Source organism: Solanum verrucosum, unplaced genomic scaffold, assembly GCF_900185275.1.
Source record: "Solanum verrucosum unplaced genomic scaffold, falcon-dt-bn FXZP01000060.1, whole genome shotgun sequence".
Lineage (NCBI taxonomy): Eukaryota > Viridiplantae > Streptophyta > Magnoliopsida > Solanales > Solanaceae > Solanum > Solanum verrucosum.
Genome location: NW_026020129.1, coordinates 9883272 through 9901302, shown reverse-complemented (window position 1 = coordinate 9901302; position 18031 = coordinate 9883272). Strand labels below are relative to the sequence as shown.

General features: G+C 35.3%; 2 protein-coding genes across 2 annotated transcripts; both read right to left on the bottom strand.

Annotated features, from left to right (window-relative positions):
• Positions 1-715: 715 nt before the first annotated feature.
• On the bottom strand, positions 716-8897 carry LOC125826083 (signal peptide peptidase-like 2). The gene is made up of 14 exons (XM_049505384.1): positions 8388-8897; positions 6931-7089; positions 6721-6832; positions 6342-6461; positions 4721-4872; positions 4434-4622; positions 3766-3800; positions 3210-3366; positions 2727-2780; positions 2175-2267; positions 1946-2088; positions 1424-1494; positions 1244-1327; positions 716-1045 (listed from the first exon to the last, which is right to left on the bottom strand). The coding sequence occupies exons 1-14, from the start codon at positions 8526-8528 to the stop codon at positions 921-923; spliced, it is 1635 nt and encodes a 544-aa protein (XP_049361341.1). The 5' UTR covers positions 8529-8897; the 3' UTR covers positions 716-920.
• Positions 8898-10482: 1585 nt separating this feature from the next.
• LOC125826082 (UDP-N-acetylmuramoyl-L-alanyl-D-glutamate--2,6-diaminopimelate ligase MurE homolog, chloroplastic) lies at positions 10483-14786 on the bottom strand. Its single transcript, XM_049505383.1, has 6 exons — positions 12839-14786; positions 12114-12230; positions 11586-11761; positions 11266-11411; positions 10842-10950; positions 10483-10701 (listed from the first exon to the last, which is right to left on the bottom strand). The coding sequence occupies exons 1-5, from the start codon at positions 14694-14696 to the stop codon at positions 10932-10934; spliced, it is 2316 nt and encodes a 771-aa protein (XP_049361340.1). The 5' UTR covers positions 14697-14786; the 3' UTR covers positions 10483-10701; positions 10842-10931.
• Between the last annotated feature and the right edge of the window lie 3245 nt (positions 14787-18031).

Here is an 18031-nt window from a genome sequence, read left to right as displayed (position 1 = left end):
ATAGAAAAAAAGTCGTGCTAATAATTGTGCAATATTATTCTCATATGGGGTACTTATCATGTTAGGTATTATTAATATATTCCATATATTTTTGGTCCTATTTGATTATTGAAGCAACCTTAAGAAAATGAAATATGCACCGCCCATATGTAACATTTATGCTATTATAATTTAATTCATATACTATGGGATAATCTAAAAAAAATAAATTTCTATCAACAATTTTTTTTACAACAGTAATATTCAAACTAACTTACATGCAACTTAACTATTCATCTATATATATTTATTAAAATTTTAAGTTAAGATGCATTATTTTTCGAAACCTTGGAATGCGATCCTTCCCAAACCTTGTGTGAACGCAAAATATTTGTGCACGCAGATAGCGATCATTTGGGTAAAAACTTGTATTCGTTTATATCAAACCAATGAATGCAAAACATGTATCTTTCATTTCGTGAAGTGATGTATTCACACTTGAATTTGTAGCTGCTCAAGTCAAATGGTTTTGATTTTGTGTAAACACTGCCATACTCAAAACACACGTGAGCAGACTCTTGCAGAAATTCAGGATAAAACCACGTACAATAGACTTTAGTAGTACGGTCCTTCCCCGGACCCCGTGACTAGCGGGAGCTTAGTGTACCGAGGTGCCTTTTTTTACTGGTATATTCAAACAGTGCAAAGATCATATGAGACAATAATCAAAGTTAAACAGCAACTACACTTTTTTTACCAAAGTGATAAATGCTGATCAATCAGCTGTACATTAATAACTGGCATATCAAATGTGTATGTACTTAGCTGAAGATTTTGCTAAGCCTTAAAACAGCTAAATAATACCAGAATGATGAATGATTGATAGCACAGATAATACATAGGTCAGTATAATATATATAATTACAAGAGGAAGATTGCTCTTATCCTTCTCGATTCGATTCTTCGATTGATTCGAGACAAACATGTGGACACACCCTTTCTGGTTCACCCTTTGTCCAAAGAATTTTCAGGTCACCTCTCTTTCTCCCCAGCATCAAAAAGGTCCCTGCACAAAGATGTGTATAGATCGGTTCGGTGATTGTGAAACTAGGAACTCCTTGTTCATGAAGATTTAGGAACTTGTTTGGTATGACGGAAGTCATTTTCCAAGAAAATGGTCTCCATAGGAGAGTCATTTACGGTGTTTGGTTACCTAAAACATTGTTACATTACGACTTAAAAAGTAGTATATGATGAGAATTACCGAGGGTAAATGGGACGATGTAAAGAAGTGCAGGTTGGCCATGACCATCCATTAAGTTCAATGCTACATATGTTATAAGAAGACCTGCATTGTATTCAAGAGAATATGTTCAAATTTGTAGAACAGAAAACATTCCAACTTAAGCAATAGGCATAATCTAAGGAAGATATCGTTAAGTACCTAATCCATATGCAATCATCGCCCACAAGAAGTAACCAGCTCGAAGATTCTTCTTTGCAAGCCAATCATACCTGGAAAGGAACAAATTTTGTTGACAACCAAAAATAAACAACAATTCTGTAATCAGTGTCCGAGATCTCTTATAGTGTCTATTTATCGAAATATTGGAGTTGTGTATTTGGTGTGTGAGCAGGGTGAAGAAAGGGTCCGAGATTTCTATATTCTCTATATTATAAAAATGTTGGATGTGTGTAGTGTGTACTACTGAGGTGGATATGATGAATTTTGTATGATGTCAAAGTATTAACTCAATGTCATAACTCATAACAGAAAGATAACTAAATTACGAAAGGAAAACAGGTTAGCTCATTTCCAGAGACTGTTCTAGCTGCGAATCAAGTCCCGAGCCTAAATGCAAAACCATATTCCTCCACTCCCAAAGAAAAACATATAGACAGCATATAAAGTGATGAACGAATTCAAAGTTTTGTACGGTTAAAATCGCAAGTGCAGACATCAAACCTAAGTGAAAATGCTACTAGCAGGCCAGGCAATAGGATGTCACCAAAGCCGATTATGCTGTAACCACCCCATGGATCAAATAGTCGTGGAATCTTCAGCAGCATTGGAATACCATCCTCTCCACTTTTATCACCACGAGCTACCTTCAAAGACATGGAAAATTCAAATTTACTGAATTAGACTAGAAGCAACTCCCATTATCATCAAGTGAACTTAAGTGATTACTTACCACAATCATCACACTTTCATGGAAGAGACTCTGAGAAGCAAATACCCAAAATATGTCGTAGATGAAGGCACAACCCAAAAGAACTGAACCAACCTGATATTTAATACTAGTTAATATTTATATGAGATGACAAGATCATTGTAAAATCTGTGCTGTAAAAGAGACAAGCCAGTAGAGTGAGCATCAATATGGGGCAATTAAGATAGTAAACACCCGAAGCAGTGACCTTCTAACAACTGAAGAAGAAAATCTCTCAAAAAAAATAAATTTGATTTTTATAAGCAAACTTGCCCACTATTTCTAGTATCAATCCTTGAACTGCAGTTGAAAAATAAACATCTTGTTAATGTAATAACAATGCTTGCTTCTGTGTGTGTATGTTCTTTGTGCCACTACAAAGAATATACAACTTAGGATAACAAGTAAAAAAGAAGTCACCAACTTAAACCAGGCATGGCTATAAGATAATTTGCAAGATGAGATCAACTGAGCATATTCATGCAAGGAAATACAGCTCATTCCATTTAATTCTTGGTTGGTAAAATTGTTTACCTTGAGATTAGGTATCCGCACAATTTGCAGAACTGTAATTATAAGTGCGATACCCTATCCAAAAGAAAGAAAGGTAAGATCATCAGTTGATATACCTCAAACAGTAAAATAAATATAGCCTACACATGTAACAGCAATGGAAAATCGGATACACTCATGTTAAATATATTTAAATTTGAAATTTGTGAAAGTTGTATGGAATAAAACAGTAAACGTATTGGTGTCAAACATCTTAGGACGCCGAAATCCAACTTTGGTGAGCAAACAATAAAGTAAAAGGACAACAATCCAGTGGTAAAATCTCTTGTTTATAGCAATCACAACTGTCATAATTGTGTATAAACTTGATAATGCATAACACTAAAATTTCAACAGACTTTTTTGTAAAGAACAAAAATGTTTGCACAGGATATGAAATAAACTACCATTTAAACACAAATATAAACATTGCTAAAAAAGGAAACAGAAAGAAATGTTCCTTACAAGTATGTCTTGACCTATCCAGCCAAAAGAAGAATTTCTGTACACTGCCCAAACCACTGCAAAAGTTATGCAGAATGGCGAAACAGCCAAAGTAAGATAAGAAACTGCACCAAAAATGGGTACTTTAATGTATAACTGTCCCGTACGCTTAAACCACCTGAAAAAAGAACAAAGCACATGAAACAATTAGATATTCATTGGTAACAGAACTTCCGATGCTGGAAAGATGAAATAACTTTTCGCTTCTGATATGGTTATGCTTATGCTTGAAATGAGGGGTCACATCTAAAGATTTTTTCATACAACAAAAGATATCACTAATTAAGAAAATGCTAGTAATTTCTCTCATCACACAACTTAAAGCTGGATTCCTTAACAACTAAAACAGCTCATTTGTCCATCCTAATTGTGTAGTAAAAATGTAGAGTTGCAAAAGGCATGATGCTATGTTCAGGGACAGCAAACTACACTATTACCTTACCTTATTTAAAAATTAAAAAAAGAGAGACGGCAAATTACACTATGTATAACGCAACTAAAGTGGAACAAACCATACCTTGCTAGCAAGGCAACTAAGCAAGTTTGTAGCCCCTGCACATGAAAGGAACCGAAACAAGTGTTTTAACAGATTGTGGAAGCCAGAACAAGGTCATAGAAAGAGAGGAACAGATAAACAATATAAATATAATAGAATTAGAAATCTGCTTCTCTAAAAGAAATAAGTTGACAATACATTCATATGTATGCAAAATTTATTTATTTATTTATTTATTTTTGAAAGGTTTACAAATAACTGATTTAAAATAATATGGGACCTTACTGAACACTAACTAATCATAAGTTTATATTTTTTATCTGAAGAGATTATGCAAATCAGGAATGAACCTTACACTATCTAGTGGTTTTATGGGTACAAATTTCAAGGCTGTGCTATCACATGGGATAGAATTAGCATAAGACAATAATGTTGCTTATCATATCCTGTATACGCATCATAGAAGTTATAACACTAATCCTGGACACATATATTTAAGAAAATATGTGTACCCTCAAGGTGCACCAATTTCCTGCCTGAAGTGTTATCCCATTATAATTATCTAAGGCAGTCAAATATGGACAAGTATATCATCTGCCAACATAAGTCTATGGGCAAAAGTAAATAAAAGAAGGTAATTGCAAATTCATCATTTATGATAAATAACATATCAAAGCAACAACACGCACCTCCACACCACCGATGCAGAAGAGAACCACTAAGATTTCAAAGAACCATGTGAACCTCATTAACTTATACAAAACAATCAAGAAGCAAGAAGCAACAACAACAAATAAGACTGCTGATATCATGTTTATATCCATCACGGTGCTTGAATCACCAGTTCCAAAATTTGGAAGCTCTTTCTCTGAAGCATCCTACAAGAAGAGACAAATAGAAAAATCAATGCAAAACTGAACCGCAAGTATCTCAGCATACTCTAGCAAAGATTCCTACTAAATTAAGGATGGACAACCTTCAACAGCTTGTCCTGCTCTATAGCTGCTTCTCTAGCACTCCAAGCAGACCAATAAGAACCACACAAGATTGTACCAACAGCCATCAGCCACAAAAATACTTCTGCAATGTCCACTACTGGTCGTTTTGGAGAATAGAGTTGCACGGTAACTAAATAAAAGAGCAAAGATTCGGAAAAAAATTGTCAGTATCAAAGATAAAGTACCACCAGAGTTTCAAATTCATAATTTGTTATGAAAGCCTTTTAAAAACAATTAACTTAGTTGAATGCTTTTCTAAGATACCTAAATAATTATATAAGCATTGCAAAAGGAAAGAAAAAAGATATTGCTCTAAGCTAGATTTATCCCAAAGCATAAAAAGAACATCCAAATCTTTCTCTCAACAAACTTGCATGCATGTACTATCTGGAGATGTGTATTATCATTTGCTCACCTTTGCATGTCTGTTTACCTTGTTTTCTGTATCGATAAGTTATGGGCTGAATCCCTCACATTCTATTTCTATAAATTGCACAATCAAATTTGAAAATTACTTCTCATCTCAACTATTAAGGTTCCTCCACAGTTCATCAGTTTCCACAAGGCACTCCAACACGTGACCGGTTAGTCATTGAAATAGCACTCTATGATCTATCTACATGACAAGCTCATATCTTCCGTGGAAGCTAAAACGTTCAAGCTTATTTTTCCTTTTAAGATTGTGTTTGTACTATAAGCATGTAATTAGACAAAATTGTGCACCATAAAAGAGTGGCATTTTGAAACCCCTTCGGGGGTGGCCCAGTGGTTTGGGCTTGGGACTTCCAGTTGGAGGTCTCAAGTTTGAAACCCCTTGCCAGCGAAAGCAAGGGGTTTCCCTTCTGGGTCGAGCTCGTCGCACCAGGCTTGCCTGGTGCGGGTTACCTCTATTGTGTGGTTTGCGAGCCATTGCATAGGAGCGGGGGTTTTACCCTGTGCGCACCCAAAGGGTAGCAGCTGCGGGTTTCCTTTGTTATAAAAAAAAAAAAAGAGTGGCATTTTTATTATCTCTTTGAATGTAAAATCTTTGTAACTACTTAATATTAGTATGACCTGAGTCAAAGTTTAGTTTTGGAAGTACAAAAACACACTACGTAGCCCAGAGTAACAATCACGAAGTTGCAGGAGCACAAGGTGATTAACTGTGAAAATACTACTTTTCTTATCATATGACTGCAGGCCAAATTAACCATGATTTCAGCACCTGACTTCTATCTGCACGTAAAGATATCATTTTCCGGCATTTTTCTGATCAAGCGCGTCATTGTTATTTTCTTATAACCGAGAGATTCATTGTGGATTAGTTGGACAAGCCTAGTTGGTCCACAGGTACGGAACTCAGAAGAGTATGGGCATGCATGTCCCTCTACCCCACTCTTACTTACATGCCAGGCCTCGTGGCAGTTACTGGGTTTGAACACTGATGTGTGCCCAATCTACACAGAGTTCTGGTTTCTTATCATAGAACCACAGCCCTAGGGGCGTAACCGAGTATATTACTTAACAGCATTATCCCTGCATTAAGCTTTTAACAGTGCCTAGAACATGTTGATATCAAGTACTTTCTCATCTAAGCTGCATGTAAACTCAGAATCTTACCTGATGAGCCATTTAAAAGCATTTTATTAAGCGTTATTCCAGCATCCTGAGGTAGCATAACAGCAGGTATGTGTATATCTAGGTCAGTTTCTCCAGGATCACAAACCATCTTGTAGAGTTCTGCAAAAGAAATGGCACCCGTAAAACAACTGCAAGCGGTGAGGTATGGCAGTGTTCAATCAACAGACAACAGTAAGAGCTCCACACAACCCCCTCAGAAAGAGAACAATGAGAAGAAATAAGAAACTTTTTATCTTTAGACTTCAAGTGTCTTTAACTTATTATTGCTGCAGAAGACATCCAATTACTACACCACATAGTATAAATACTTTATAGTCATAATTTCATAGTCCGTGGATATTCATCAATCACCAATTACCTTTTTGATTATTTACTATCAGGATTGCCGAAGCCCCTGCTGCTTCAGCATTATTTGCCTTCGTTGTGAATTTGCAATGGCCGCGATCTACCATGACGACTTCTCCAGAAAGCTACCAAAATGGATTGAAAAACAAAAGCCATTATTAGAAGCATAAAGCAAATTCCCTTGAGGTATACATCTGGTAAGCATTTATGTGGAGAAACTAACCTTTTTCCTTGGAGGCTTGCAACAATCCCGAGGGTCAGAAAGAGTAAGCGGAGTTTGTTGTGCATTTTTCTCCTTTGACACAATAGTAGTGCCAAATCTAGCACCAACACCAACAAATTCTGCATCCTCTTCCCCATTAATCCAAGTTTGAACTTTCACCTAACCAAAAAATCAGCACTTATCAGGTAAATACTGGAAGATACCATGGACAAAAGACAATCAAAGGATACCATGAATAAACCTTTGCAAGTGTTAAAGCACCACCAAGCTAAATCAAAAAAGTTAACTTCTTCCATAACCATGTTAAATAAAGATGTTCGTTTAGACAATGAAAAGTTCTGCACTCCAGCAGCTTAACAGAATATGTAACATTAGGTCCATAATGTAGCATCTGCAATCAATACTATATGAACTTTCCGAAAATATGTTCTTATCTTCACATTTTGCCTCAAGATGACAAGATCTATATTGTTCTGAAAATAAATAGATTACCACCTAACAAGAAAATCAAATCATAACTTAAAACATCAAAAGAGGCGGAAAAGAAAATGGAACTTTGGATGGACATAACTTAATCGACAGATTAATTAACAGAGGATCATGCTAAAAACAGTACCTGTCACAGCTGAATTTTCAACAGTCCACACTCAATAAAGCAAAACCGAACAATATAGAGGAAACCAGTTGAAAAAGAAAAAAAGCAAGACATGATCCAGCTAAAAGTATTCTTTTATGGAGGGAACCTAGTTGAGAAAGTTAAATTAACATATGATCAAGCTAAAAACAGCACCTTCCATAGCTAAGTTTAATTGGTCCGAGCAACACCGTGAAACCCAAAAAAAAATTAGAGGACACCTAGTTGAGAAAATAGAAGTAACATAGGATTAAGCTGTATTTTTAAAGTACCTTCTTAATACTAATCAATAATCATCAATAAAACACTTTACCTTATCCAAAAAAAAAACATAGGATCAATCTAAAAATAGCACCTTTTAGTACTAAATTTTCACTAGTCCAAGCACAACATAAAAGTACAGGAAACCCACTTGAGAAAATTACAAGTATCATAGGATCAAACTAGAATCAACACTTTTTCATAGCTAAATGTTCATAAGTCCGAACCCAAGAACGCGAAAAACTAACAAAATAGAGTAAATCCAGATGAGAAATCGAAAGTAACATTGCATCAAGCTAAAGATAACATCTTTTACAGCTAAATTTTCACTAGCCCGAGTACAACAAAGCAAAAGCACACAAAATTGAAAAATCCCAGCTGAGAAAATGAAAGTAACATCACATCAAGCTAAAACCAACACCTTTAACAACCAAATTTTCACTAGTCCAACCACAACAAAGCAAAAACACACAAAACTAAAAGAAACCCAAATAAGATAATCAACTAAAACATACTGGGTCGAAGAAAAATCAAACATTAGAAACTCAGAAAAAAAGTATACCAGCACAAAATCATTCTCACAACCAGGCTTCTTGGGAGCTAAGTCATCATCATGAACAATATCACCAGCTGTAACTTTAGCAGGAAATTTCAGTAGAACTCCACAGATGAAAATTACAGAAGTAATTCTCAGAAAATCCATGGGGATTCTCTTAATTTCAATCAAAAATTCCCCTTTTTCTTGATGGATTCACAGCTAGCTCATCACCATACAAATGTATTTACAGAAAAACACACAATTCTTGAAAATATGAAGAATCAGAGAAGAAAAAGGGAACTACTATTTACTTCTCAATCATACAAAAGGTGAATTCAAAGGAGAAAATTATGAGTTTGATGAGTGGACTTTGGATCTACTGTTTTTCCAAGAAGAGCTACTGACAATCACGAAGCATCAGCCTTGATGGACTTATACGATGTCGTTTAGCTCATTATAAACTTCATTCATTGTTAATAATGTTATCTTTAATCCCGTCTGAATTTGTTGTAAATTATTAAGTTCATCTCCGAGCTATTGACAATTTCAAAAGCATTTTTTTTTACTTGATTAATTAAATTTAAATACACTTTTGATCTGTCACGTTACATAGTAAGTGATCTCAAACTCTTGTAGGAGCATGAGACTCTTAATAAAAAATCAAAAGAAGTGTTGAAAACGCCATTAAATTTGATGAGAATTTAAGGGTGTTTTTCACTCATGTTACAACACCGAAGGTGTATTCATGTTTAGTTAGTTAAGTAAAAAGTGTTTTTAAGTCTGTCAATAATTTAAAAATCAAACCAATAATTCAGATTGAATTTAAGGATGTTTTTAATATTTCACCGAATAAAAATGTGACCTTTCGAGTTCAGGTAAGGACTAAGGTAAAGAAAAAAGGAAATTTCCTTTTTGATCTTAATATAAGAGTAGAATATTATGAACATATTATTTATTATGCTTCTAAGCTCTTCACCTCTGTCATTTTCAATTGTCCTATCATAGTGATTTTCAAAATCTGCTTATATGATTTTGATTGCTGATGAGTGACTTTTTTTTTTTAATCTTTTTACAAAGTAAAAATTGTTCTAGAAGTTTGGATAAGTATAAATAAGCAAAGACAAATTTTTATAGTTGGGGCATGTTCAATTCCAATAATTTTCAGAATAACATTATTCAAATAATTAAAGACAATGCATTATGTTTTTTTCATTGTCTGTTATATATCACCATCAAATTAAAAGAGGCAAAAACATGATGTGACAAATTTGGTTGAACTTCAAAATATGTTTCAACTTGTTCCCAATTTGGGCTGATCGTGTATGCATCTTGCATAGTATATAGCATGCTGGTGGAATTTGATGCGATGACTTGTATTGCTCGGACTCTTCAAAAATATTAAAATAAATGTGTGTCAAATTCTCCAAAATAGTGTATTTTTAGAGAATTTGACACATATACGACATGAAAAGTGAAGAATATGCACAACTTAAGCGATGATTATAGTGTTAAGAGCAGTTTGTGCACACCTCAACTATTCCATGGGAAATCTACTACCTCCTACCAATATAGTTACCAAATAACTCTGCTCAAGCTTAGATAAATAAGAAGTTTCTTAGTGTTTACTTTTTTGCTTCCGCTTTATTGATCATTGGACCGCACCCTTATATGCAATGGGATATCATATAATATTATTTAGATGAACAAACTAACTAGAGCCTTTACTTGTCTTACATTGTTTGTGAAATATAGTGCTTTAGATGTATTTTTCAGAGTTAAAAAGATGAAGAACCTAACTCTGTGCAGTGCTCAGGAGGCAGACAGAGAGACACTGTCAAGTTAGTGTACTAGAAAGTAGACAAAAGAGTAGAGATAACAGAGAGCTTTTTTATAATGGTAACGGCTAGACTAGCTTGTGCACACTTGGACTATTCGAACAAGTAAACCTCTCACCTGCATAAGTACCGGAAATCACTCAGTAGATGCTCATTTATGCATCAGAGGCAGTATTTGGCTGTGTCTAATACAAATGGTGTAACTTTTTTGTCATATAGCAGTTGTTGAAGAAAGAACTTCCACTATTACAGGAAATCGTAATCTGGAATAGCAGAACAGCATCTCAACTCGATAATTGCTCTTCATCTCTATGTACTTCCCTATACAAACATAATTCAATGAAGGGTGGGAGAGCCGTGAAGCCCCTTAATGAATCTCATTCTAGATATGGAGATCCCAGTCAAAATCAGGCTATAGGTTCTTACAAAACTGGAGTTTGCTTTGGGCGTTGTGTTGCCATTTCTCTAGAAAATCACCATCTAATGGCGGCATAAATGATAATCTGCCCAAAAGAAAAGGCACGTAAATCCTATTTACTTCAGGAAAAAAGATCAGAACTAAGAGGAAATGAAGTAGCTTTCACGTTTCCAGATTGTGAAAAGACAGAAGGGAGAAGAGCGGGTGGGACGCCAAGAAACTTACAATGTTGATTCAAATTTAATGGGCACTCCACAATGGCTATCTGCCGTCAGCACACTGTCAAGATCTTAACATACACTTTATGGCATCGAATCAGTGACTCTCTGGTAACCTACAGAAGAATAGCAATAAGAGGGTTAATTATACAGCCAGGATTAAAGTTGGCCTCATCCTATCAAACTAACAATTTCATTCGTACTCCTATTTTCCAGCATTTTCATTTCCTTCCTTTATGAAGAAAACGATTGGATATGTGTGGTGTTAGCCATGAGAAACGACTTGAAAACAATAACCTCTAATCCTTAAGCTACCAAACGGGAACTAGAAAATATTGTCCTCGCAAACAGCAAGGTAAGAATCTTCCTTTTATCTTAGATGAAAACCTCAACTACACTAAAACATTGAGACAGAAGACGAAGGTACATACCGCCATGGGAATTCACTTGTGTCAATTCCAGCTTGGTGAAGTTCATCAACATACTGTAAAGCCTCTCTACATTCCTCTCGATCATCAAAAAATTCTCTCTTCTCACCTTCTATTTGGAATGCTTCATGGCCTTTGCCAGCAACCACCTGCAGGGTGGTTAACATGAACCGGATTAAACAACACAAATAAAATTGAATTGCCTGGTGAGCACTTCTATTATGAATATGTTTGACCCATATAAGTTGTAGCCTGTACCATCGGTTAGCTTTTGAAAACAAATAACAAGGACAAATGAAGAAGAATGGTGACAAGCAACTTACAACTATATCACCTTCCTCACCCATGGCAACGCCACAGCGCACAGCGACACGTCTGATATCATGTACGAAGAGTCTATGGCCGTTGGGGAGAGGGGGGTAATAATCATTCTCTCCGTGTTTCAAGTAGTCCTGCATAGTCCATCCTACACCAGCCAACATATCATCCAAGATGTCCACTGATAGAAGATAAGATGATATAGCTTCAGTGTCGACACCCAGACATGTCAAGAAAGCAAAATCGACACTAATCTAATAGGAATTGAGTGCCTAGACAGTGCCACAGCAGATAAGAGAAGATAGACAACAAGTAAACAAGAGAGATCAAAATCCAGCTTAAGTGCAGCACATGTAATATCAGACAGGAAACTGAAAGAGACTACTTTTGTAAGAACAGATCGGCAACCACCAATGCATATTTCTGAGATCTGTGATCTTATAGTGAAAAAGAGAAAGACAGACAAATAATCTCAAATATGATGATTTCCAGAAACCTTCTCTGTTACATCTTCTTCAAGCTATGATACTTACAAGGATCCTCAGTCTTTGGATTGTCAGATGTCAGAATTGTCACATCACTTTTATCTGTTGCTATCTTTGCCATTATGGGTCTCTTCCCTCTGTCACTCTCTCCAGCACAACCAAAAACTTCAAGCAAAGAATTACACCTTAGTAAAAAATAATAGATAACAGATAAAGAAAATTTGAAAACATTAATGAGAAATGTTAATAAGGACAAAAGGGGATGACAGTTAATGGTGAAACAAATTTGGTTCATGCTTTAGGGAAACACAAGGTAGTGTCAAGGGTAGCTGGCAACTTCTGCAGGCCAACGCCTCTAACTTGGTTTATAATTGTAATCATCGGGCATGTTCAAACCTGCCCCGCCAGGAAAACTGTCTTGAAATATCTCAAAATCCTTCAACAAAATTACTATGTGGGACTTGATTAACTTTTCTCAAAAACGACATGCAATGTATACATATAACTTCTAGGTCGTTGCTCTATTCCTTGCATTTCTTTTCATACAGGAATAAATCATGTAGATTTACATGTGTGTATGTCTATGTCTATAAACAAACCACCGTTCTAAGAACATGAAAACTTTCCAAACGTGAAGCTTGGAAATTTCCTCCACCTATGTTCTTATGCAGAGAAGCATGCATAAAAAAAGCAGAGACTTTCTGTTTTAACGTGGGCATTTAAATGCACCCTTGCTGAATGGAAGAAGGAGGAAGAAGTTGCTGATTGCATACCAGTTATAACCCTCCTAGGGCCAAGCTCTCTCACGTAATCAAGTAGTCTTGATAAAGCATCAGGGGTATGAGCATAGTCTACAATTACTCCGAATGCCTGTTCCTCATCTATCAGCTCACATCGACCAGGGACTGCATCAACCTCTTCAATACCTTTGACAATGTCCTCCAAAGGTGCCCCAACCGCAATTCCAACAGCAACTGCTGCAAGAATGTTATAGATGTTATGCCTTCCAAGCAAACCAGAAGATATTTCCAATATGCCTTGAGGTGTGTTGACCAGCACTTGAGTCTCAAAGAGAGATAACTGAAACTTTAAAGGATGAACATCAGCACTCTTATTGTCCATTGCAAAAGTCACAACAGGCACATCTGGGTTTCCTTGTGAAACAAAGAAAGCTGCATTAGGGTCATCAATATTCACAATCTTGCGGTGCCGTGCTGGGTCCACCATCCTAGCAAACAACTTAGCCTTAGCATCCCTATACTCCTCTTCAGTCCCATGAAAATCTAAGTGATCCCGCGTCAAGTTGGTAAAAACTGCAATGTCAAAATCAACCTCATCACACCGACCTAATGCCAATCCATGAGAAGAAGCCTCCATAACCAATGCCTCAGTCCCATTATGAACCATCTTTGCCATCAGTTTCTGAACCAAAACTGCATCAGGGGTTGTATGAGGAGACTCTAACTTGTTATCCCCATATATATAATACCCTACTGTACTCAACATGCCCGTCCTCAACCCCATTGCTCCATACATTGCCTTTATTAAGTAAGAAGTTGTAGTCTTTCCATTAGTTCCTGCAACCCCAATCACGGACATACTTTTAGACGGATGCCTATAAAACGAAGCAGCTATCACAGCAAGCACTGCATTCGTGTCCTCCACAATGACTAGCGCTTTACACCCCAAAGTCTCCTCAATATCAATCTCTTTACTAGCTACAACAGCAACAGCCCCTCTCTTATCAGCCTCAGATAAATATAAATGTCCATCAGTTTTCATCCCAACACAACACACAAACAAATCACCACTCTCAACCAACCGCGAATCGTGTTGTATACCACTAATTTCCACCTCTAAATCTCCATAAACTGATACTGGCACTACTCTACTCTCATCTAAAAGCTCAGCTAAACTCATTCTAAACTTGGGTTCTGCAATTCTTGGCTTTGCTTTACCATACTCATCAAAGTCAATATCAAATGAAGATAAATCTGAAAATTCAGCTTTAACCACATCATCACTTACCTCAAAATCAGACCTTTCTTCTTCACTTTCTTCGCCTTCCGAAATTTCAGTCAATCCAGTAAGCTCACTAATTTCCTCCAAATCAACAACTTCTTCAGGCAATAACTCATCTATACCTTCAACTTCAACCTCAACTAAAGCTGATTTCTTGGGGTTAGGCTTTAAAAGCCCCTGTTTTACAAATTCTTTTCTTTTCAAAGCAATAGCTTTATCAATTTCACCAAACAAATCATCCCCACTGTCATTATCATTCACAAGAGGGTTATCAGGTGCATCTTCAACATCAGCTAATGCATTCACGAAAATGGACTGTTCTTTCTTGAAAAGCTCTTCTTGTTGTTTTCTTGCTTTAGCTGCTTCCCGTTGAATTTGCTGAAATTTGTTCACACCATGCATTGAATCTTCCGGTGCTTCAGGTGGGTCATCATCTGAGGGGGTTGGGTAGTACTTACCGTCGGCGCCGATGGCAGAAACGGTGGTGAGGGTGGTGGGGTACTTGAGGCGGAGATGGTGGAGGGAAATGAAGGGTTTGAATTGGAGGGGTGGTGGGGTATGGTGGAGAAGTGAAGGTAAAGGTGGAGGAGAGAGGAGGGTGAACGGCATGTTCGCCGGAGTTTGGTCGGAGGGATTTTTCCGGTTGCCGGAGTTTTGCTCAGAGGTTTTTGAGTGTGTCAGTGGAATGGATAGGGGTTTAAGGAGAAGATTTTTTGAAAGGTGAAAAACGACGTCGTTAGGAGTTAACTGTCTCAACTACTTTATTTACAACTTCTAAAGATTGGGCCTGTTTAGCATTTTGGGCTTGCTAAGTAAGAATATTTGGGCCTGATAGAAAGATTATGGGAAACTTACGTAAATCTCACTAGTTTATGAGTTAATTGCTTAGATACACTATAGTTTGCAATATTACGTATCTTATCAGATTTTGGTGTGTCCATATACATGTATTTTGGGATACATAGGGTCAAAATCAAGTGTACTTTGTTCTAGATACACTATATCCAAGTGGATTTGTATGTATCTGGATATATAACAAATCTCTCTCGTCACTCTCCTACGTATTTGATATCTCAAATACATGTGAATAACACAAATACATACAGAGACATGTATCTAGCGTGATTCGCGTGTATCTAAAATACATGACTAGATACACTCGCTTCCCTTCCCGTCTCACTTGCCTATCTCCCTATTTTAGTGTATCTGGTAGCAAAAATACATGTATTTAAGTATATTTTCATCAATATATGGTAGAAAACTCTATGTGGTAAGATACATAATATTTTGAAAGTATAGATAATAATAGTATATATAGTAGTAGAGTATGTCTAATTTTGTAGTTTCTCCAAATGGGGTGGGGTTGGGCTATTTAGCATAATATTGGACTTGACAGATAAGAACGTTTGGGCCTGAGAGAGAGATAAATTATTGGGCTTTTTAGTATTTTGGGCTTGATAGAAAAGAACATTTGGGCCTGAAAGAAAGACAAATGATTGGGCTGACATTTGGGCCTGAAAGAAAGATAAATGGTTGGGCTATAGCTTGTTGCCCTATATGGACTTTAGTTCTGAATAGGAAAAATCACCCATATACACATTTAAGAGTAAATATTACGGGTTTTAAACCTACTTTTAAAAATTTCTTGCTTATAACAGATTATTTATGGGTTATGACATATCAGTTAAATTTAATTTAATTTTAAAATTAAATTATATTTATTTAATAAATTATTAATCTATTTATAGTTTTTTATTATTAATTAATAATAGATCATTAATTTTATTTTACTTCCTTTTTTAAAAAACTAAAATTTTCAGTTACCCAATTTTAGGGATTTCCTTTCCTTGTTTACCGTTACCATCCCCAATCATTGATCACACCACCATCCCACACGTTTCTGCACTCCCACATGACTCAACCCACAACCCATTATCAAACTTTCTCCATCCTTTCTCATCCAGTCCAATATCAAAATTGATTACCCAGTCTGCTGGGCAAGTCTAATGTTAAATGACATTATATGTTGGAAGGAATCTCCTTTCAAATTCATGATGGATTTCTTATTTCTCATGTTCTCTTACAGATTAAAGAAGGTCTTGAACTAGTATCTCAACAAGCCTATTCCAGTGAAAAGGCTCCTCTTTTATCAGATCCTCGGACTACAACAGACTGGGATCCCTTGAGCAATCCTCAGAGGAAGGGGAAAAAACTTGTTGAAACCCCTACAGAGTCTGATTCCGACTCAGATTCGAATTTTGTTGGTAACAGCATGTCAATAACATTATGTATTATCTGCGAAAGAAGGCTAATTACTCTTCAAGTCCATTATCATACAACACTGTTGATTGTTGGTTTATGTCGTGGGTCAATAACATTGAGAAATAGTGGAGAGAGTCAAATTGCGGCATGAGATCCATCTCCCCCAACCACAATGTTGGACAGTGCATTAGAGGCTTCAAATTGCTTGCCAAGATTCCATGGGACACTGTTGGCGATATAATTATTCCTGTCAATATTAGTGACAAATTTCACTGGTTAAGAATTACATATTTTTTTTTTTAAACTTTTGGATAATTTTTTCTGTTTAACTTTTGGATAATTCTTTTTTGTTTAAGTATTTGATGATATATACTACAATATGTTATCAAAATAGTAGATTGCACCTTTTGATTCTCTTTTGAATGTTCTAAAAATTGTAACACTGTGTTGTTAATTGTACACATGGTGACTGACATGCACTAACCTATTATGTTTGGATATTATAAGTTCAGGACAAAAACATTATACAGACTTCATACAGTTCTGATACACTATTTTTTAAAGTAGCACTGTGTTTTTAATTTGTATAACGAATGGATGAAACGTGTATGAAATACATTTTATATGCATATGTCTATGACTTCAAAATTAAATGTTGGATATTTGTATTTAGTCATGGTATAATTTTTATAGTTGTATTTGTCTTATTTTCGTTTGAATTAAATATGATTTATATATGTCCGACTACAACTTAAATTAGTCACTAATATATACAATATCTTTAATATGGAACAAATTTTATCATTAACGATATGCAAGTTGTGTCATTAATGAATGAATAGTGTATAAATAATAAATGCTACATCTAACAATGAATTTGTATCAGTATGCATTCTATATGATTACTGAATGAACAGTGTATGAGTGTGTTTCTATACATTAGTTGACACGTGTATGAAATCTATTACTATGACTTTAATATTAAATGTTTGGACATTGTATTTAATCGTGGTATGATTTTTACATACAAATGTTATGAATTGTGTTTTCACATTTGTCTTATTTTCTCATGAATTAAATATGATTAATATATGTATGACCAACCCTTAAACTAGTGTTGGAATGAATTACATAATTAACTTTTTATAATTATTACTAATATATACAATATACTTAATCTGGAACAATATTTAGTAACAAATATATGAATTTTGTGGACTTAATGAATGAATCGTGTATAAATTGAAACACAATATCAAGCACTAAATTTATAACAGTATGCATTTTGTATGATAATTGAATGAACAGTGTATAAATAATAACCAGTACGCTAAACACAAAATTATGTTTTATATCAAACCAAAACATTAATATAACCACCAAAAAAAATAAATTATATATAGTCTTAACAAATGAACATTCATTATTTTTTGCATAGGATAATTTGAATATGTTTTCCTGTTATGTCCAACTTGACGACATCTACTACAAGTAACTTTTGACCTTTTGAATTTCACATCAACAAATCCCCTCCATTTGAAAATCGACATAATTACCTGTTTCATTAAAAAAAATATAAATTAGTCTCACATTATAAACAAACAATTCGAAATACAAATATCATTCAGACAGACAGAACATTACAAAACAATTTTTACATTCAATCAAAAAACATTTCATAC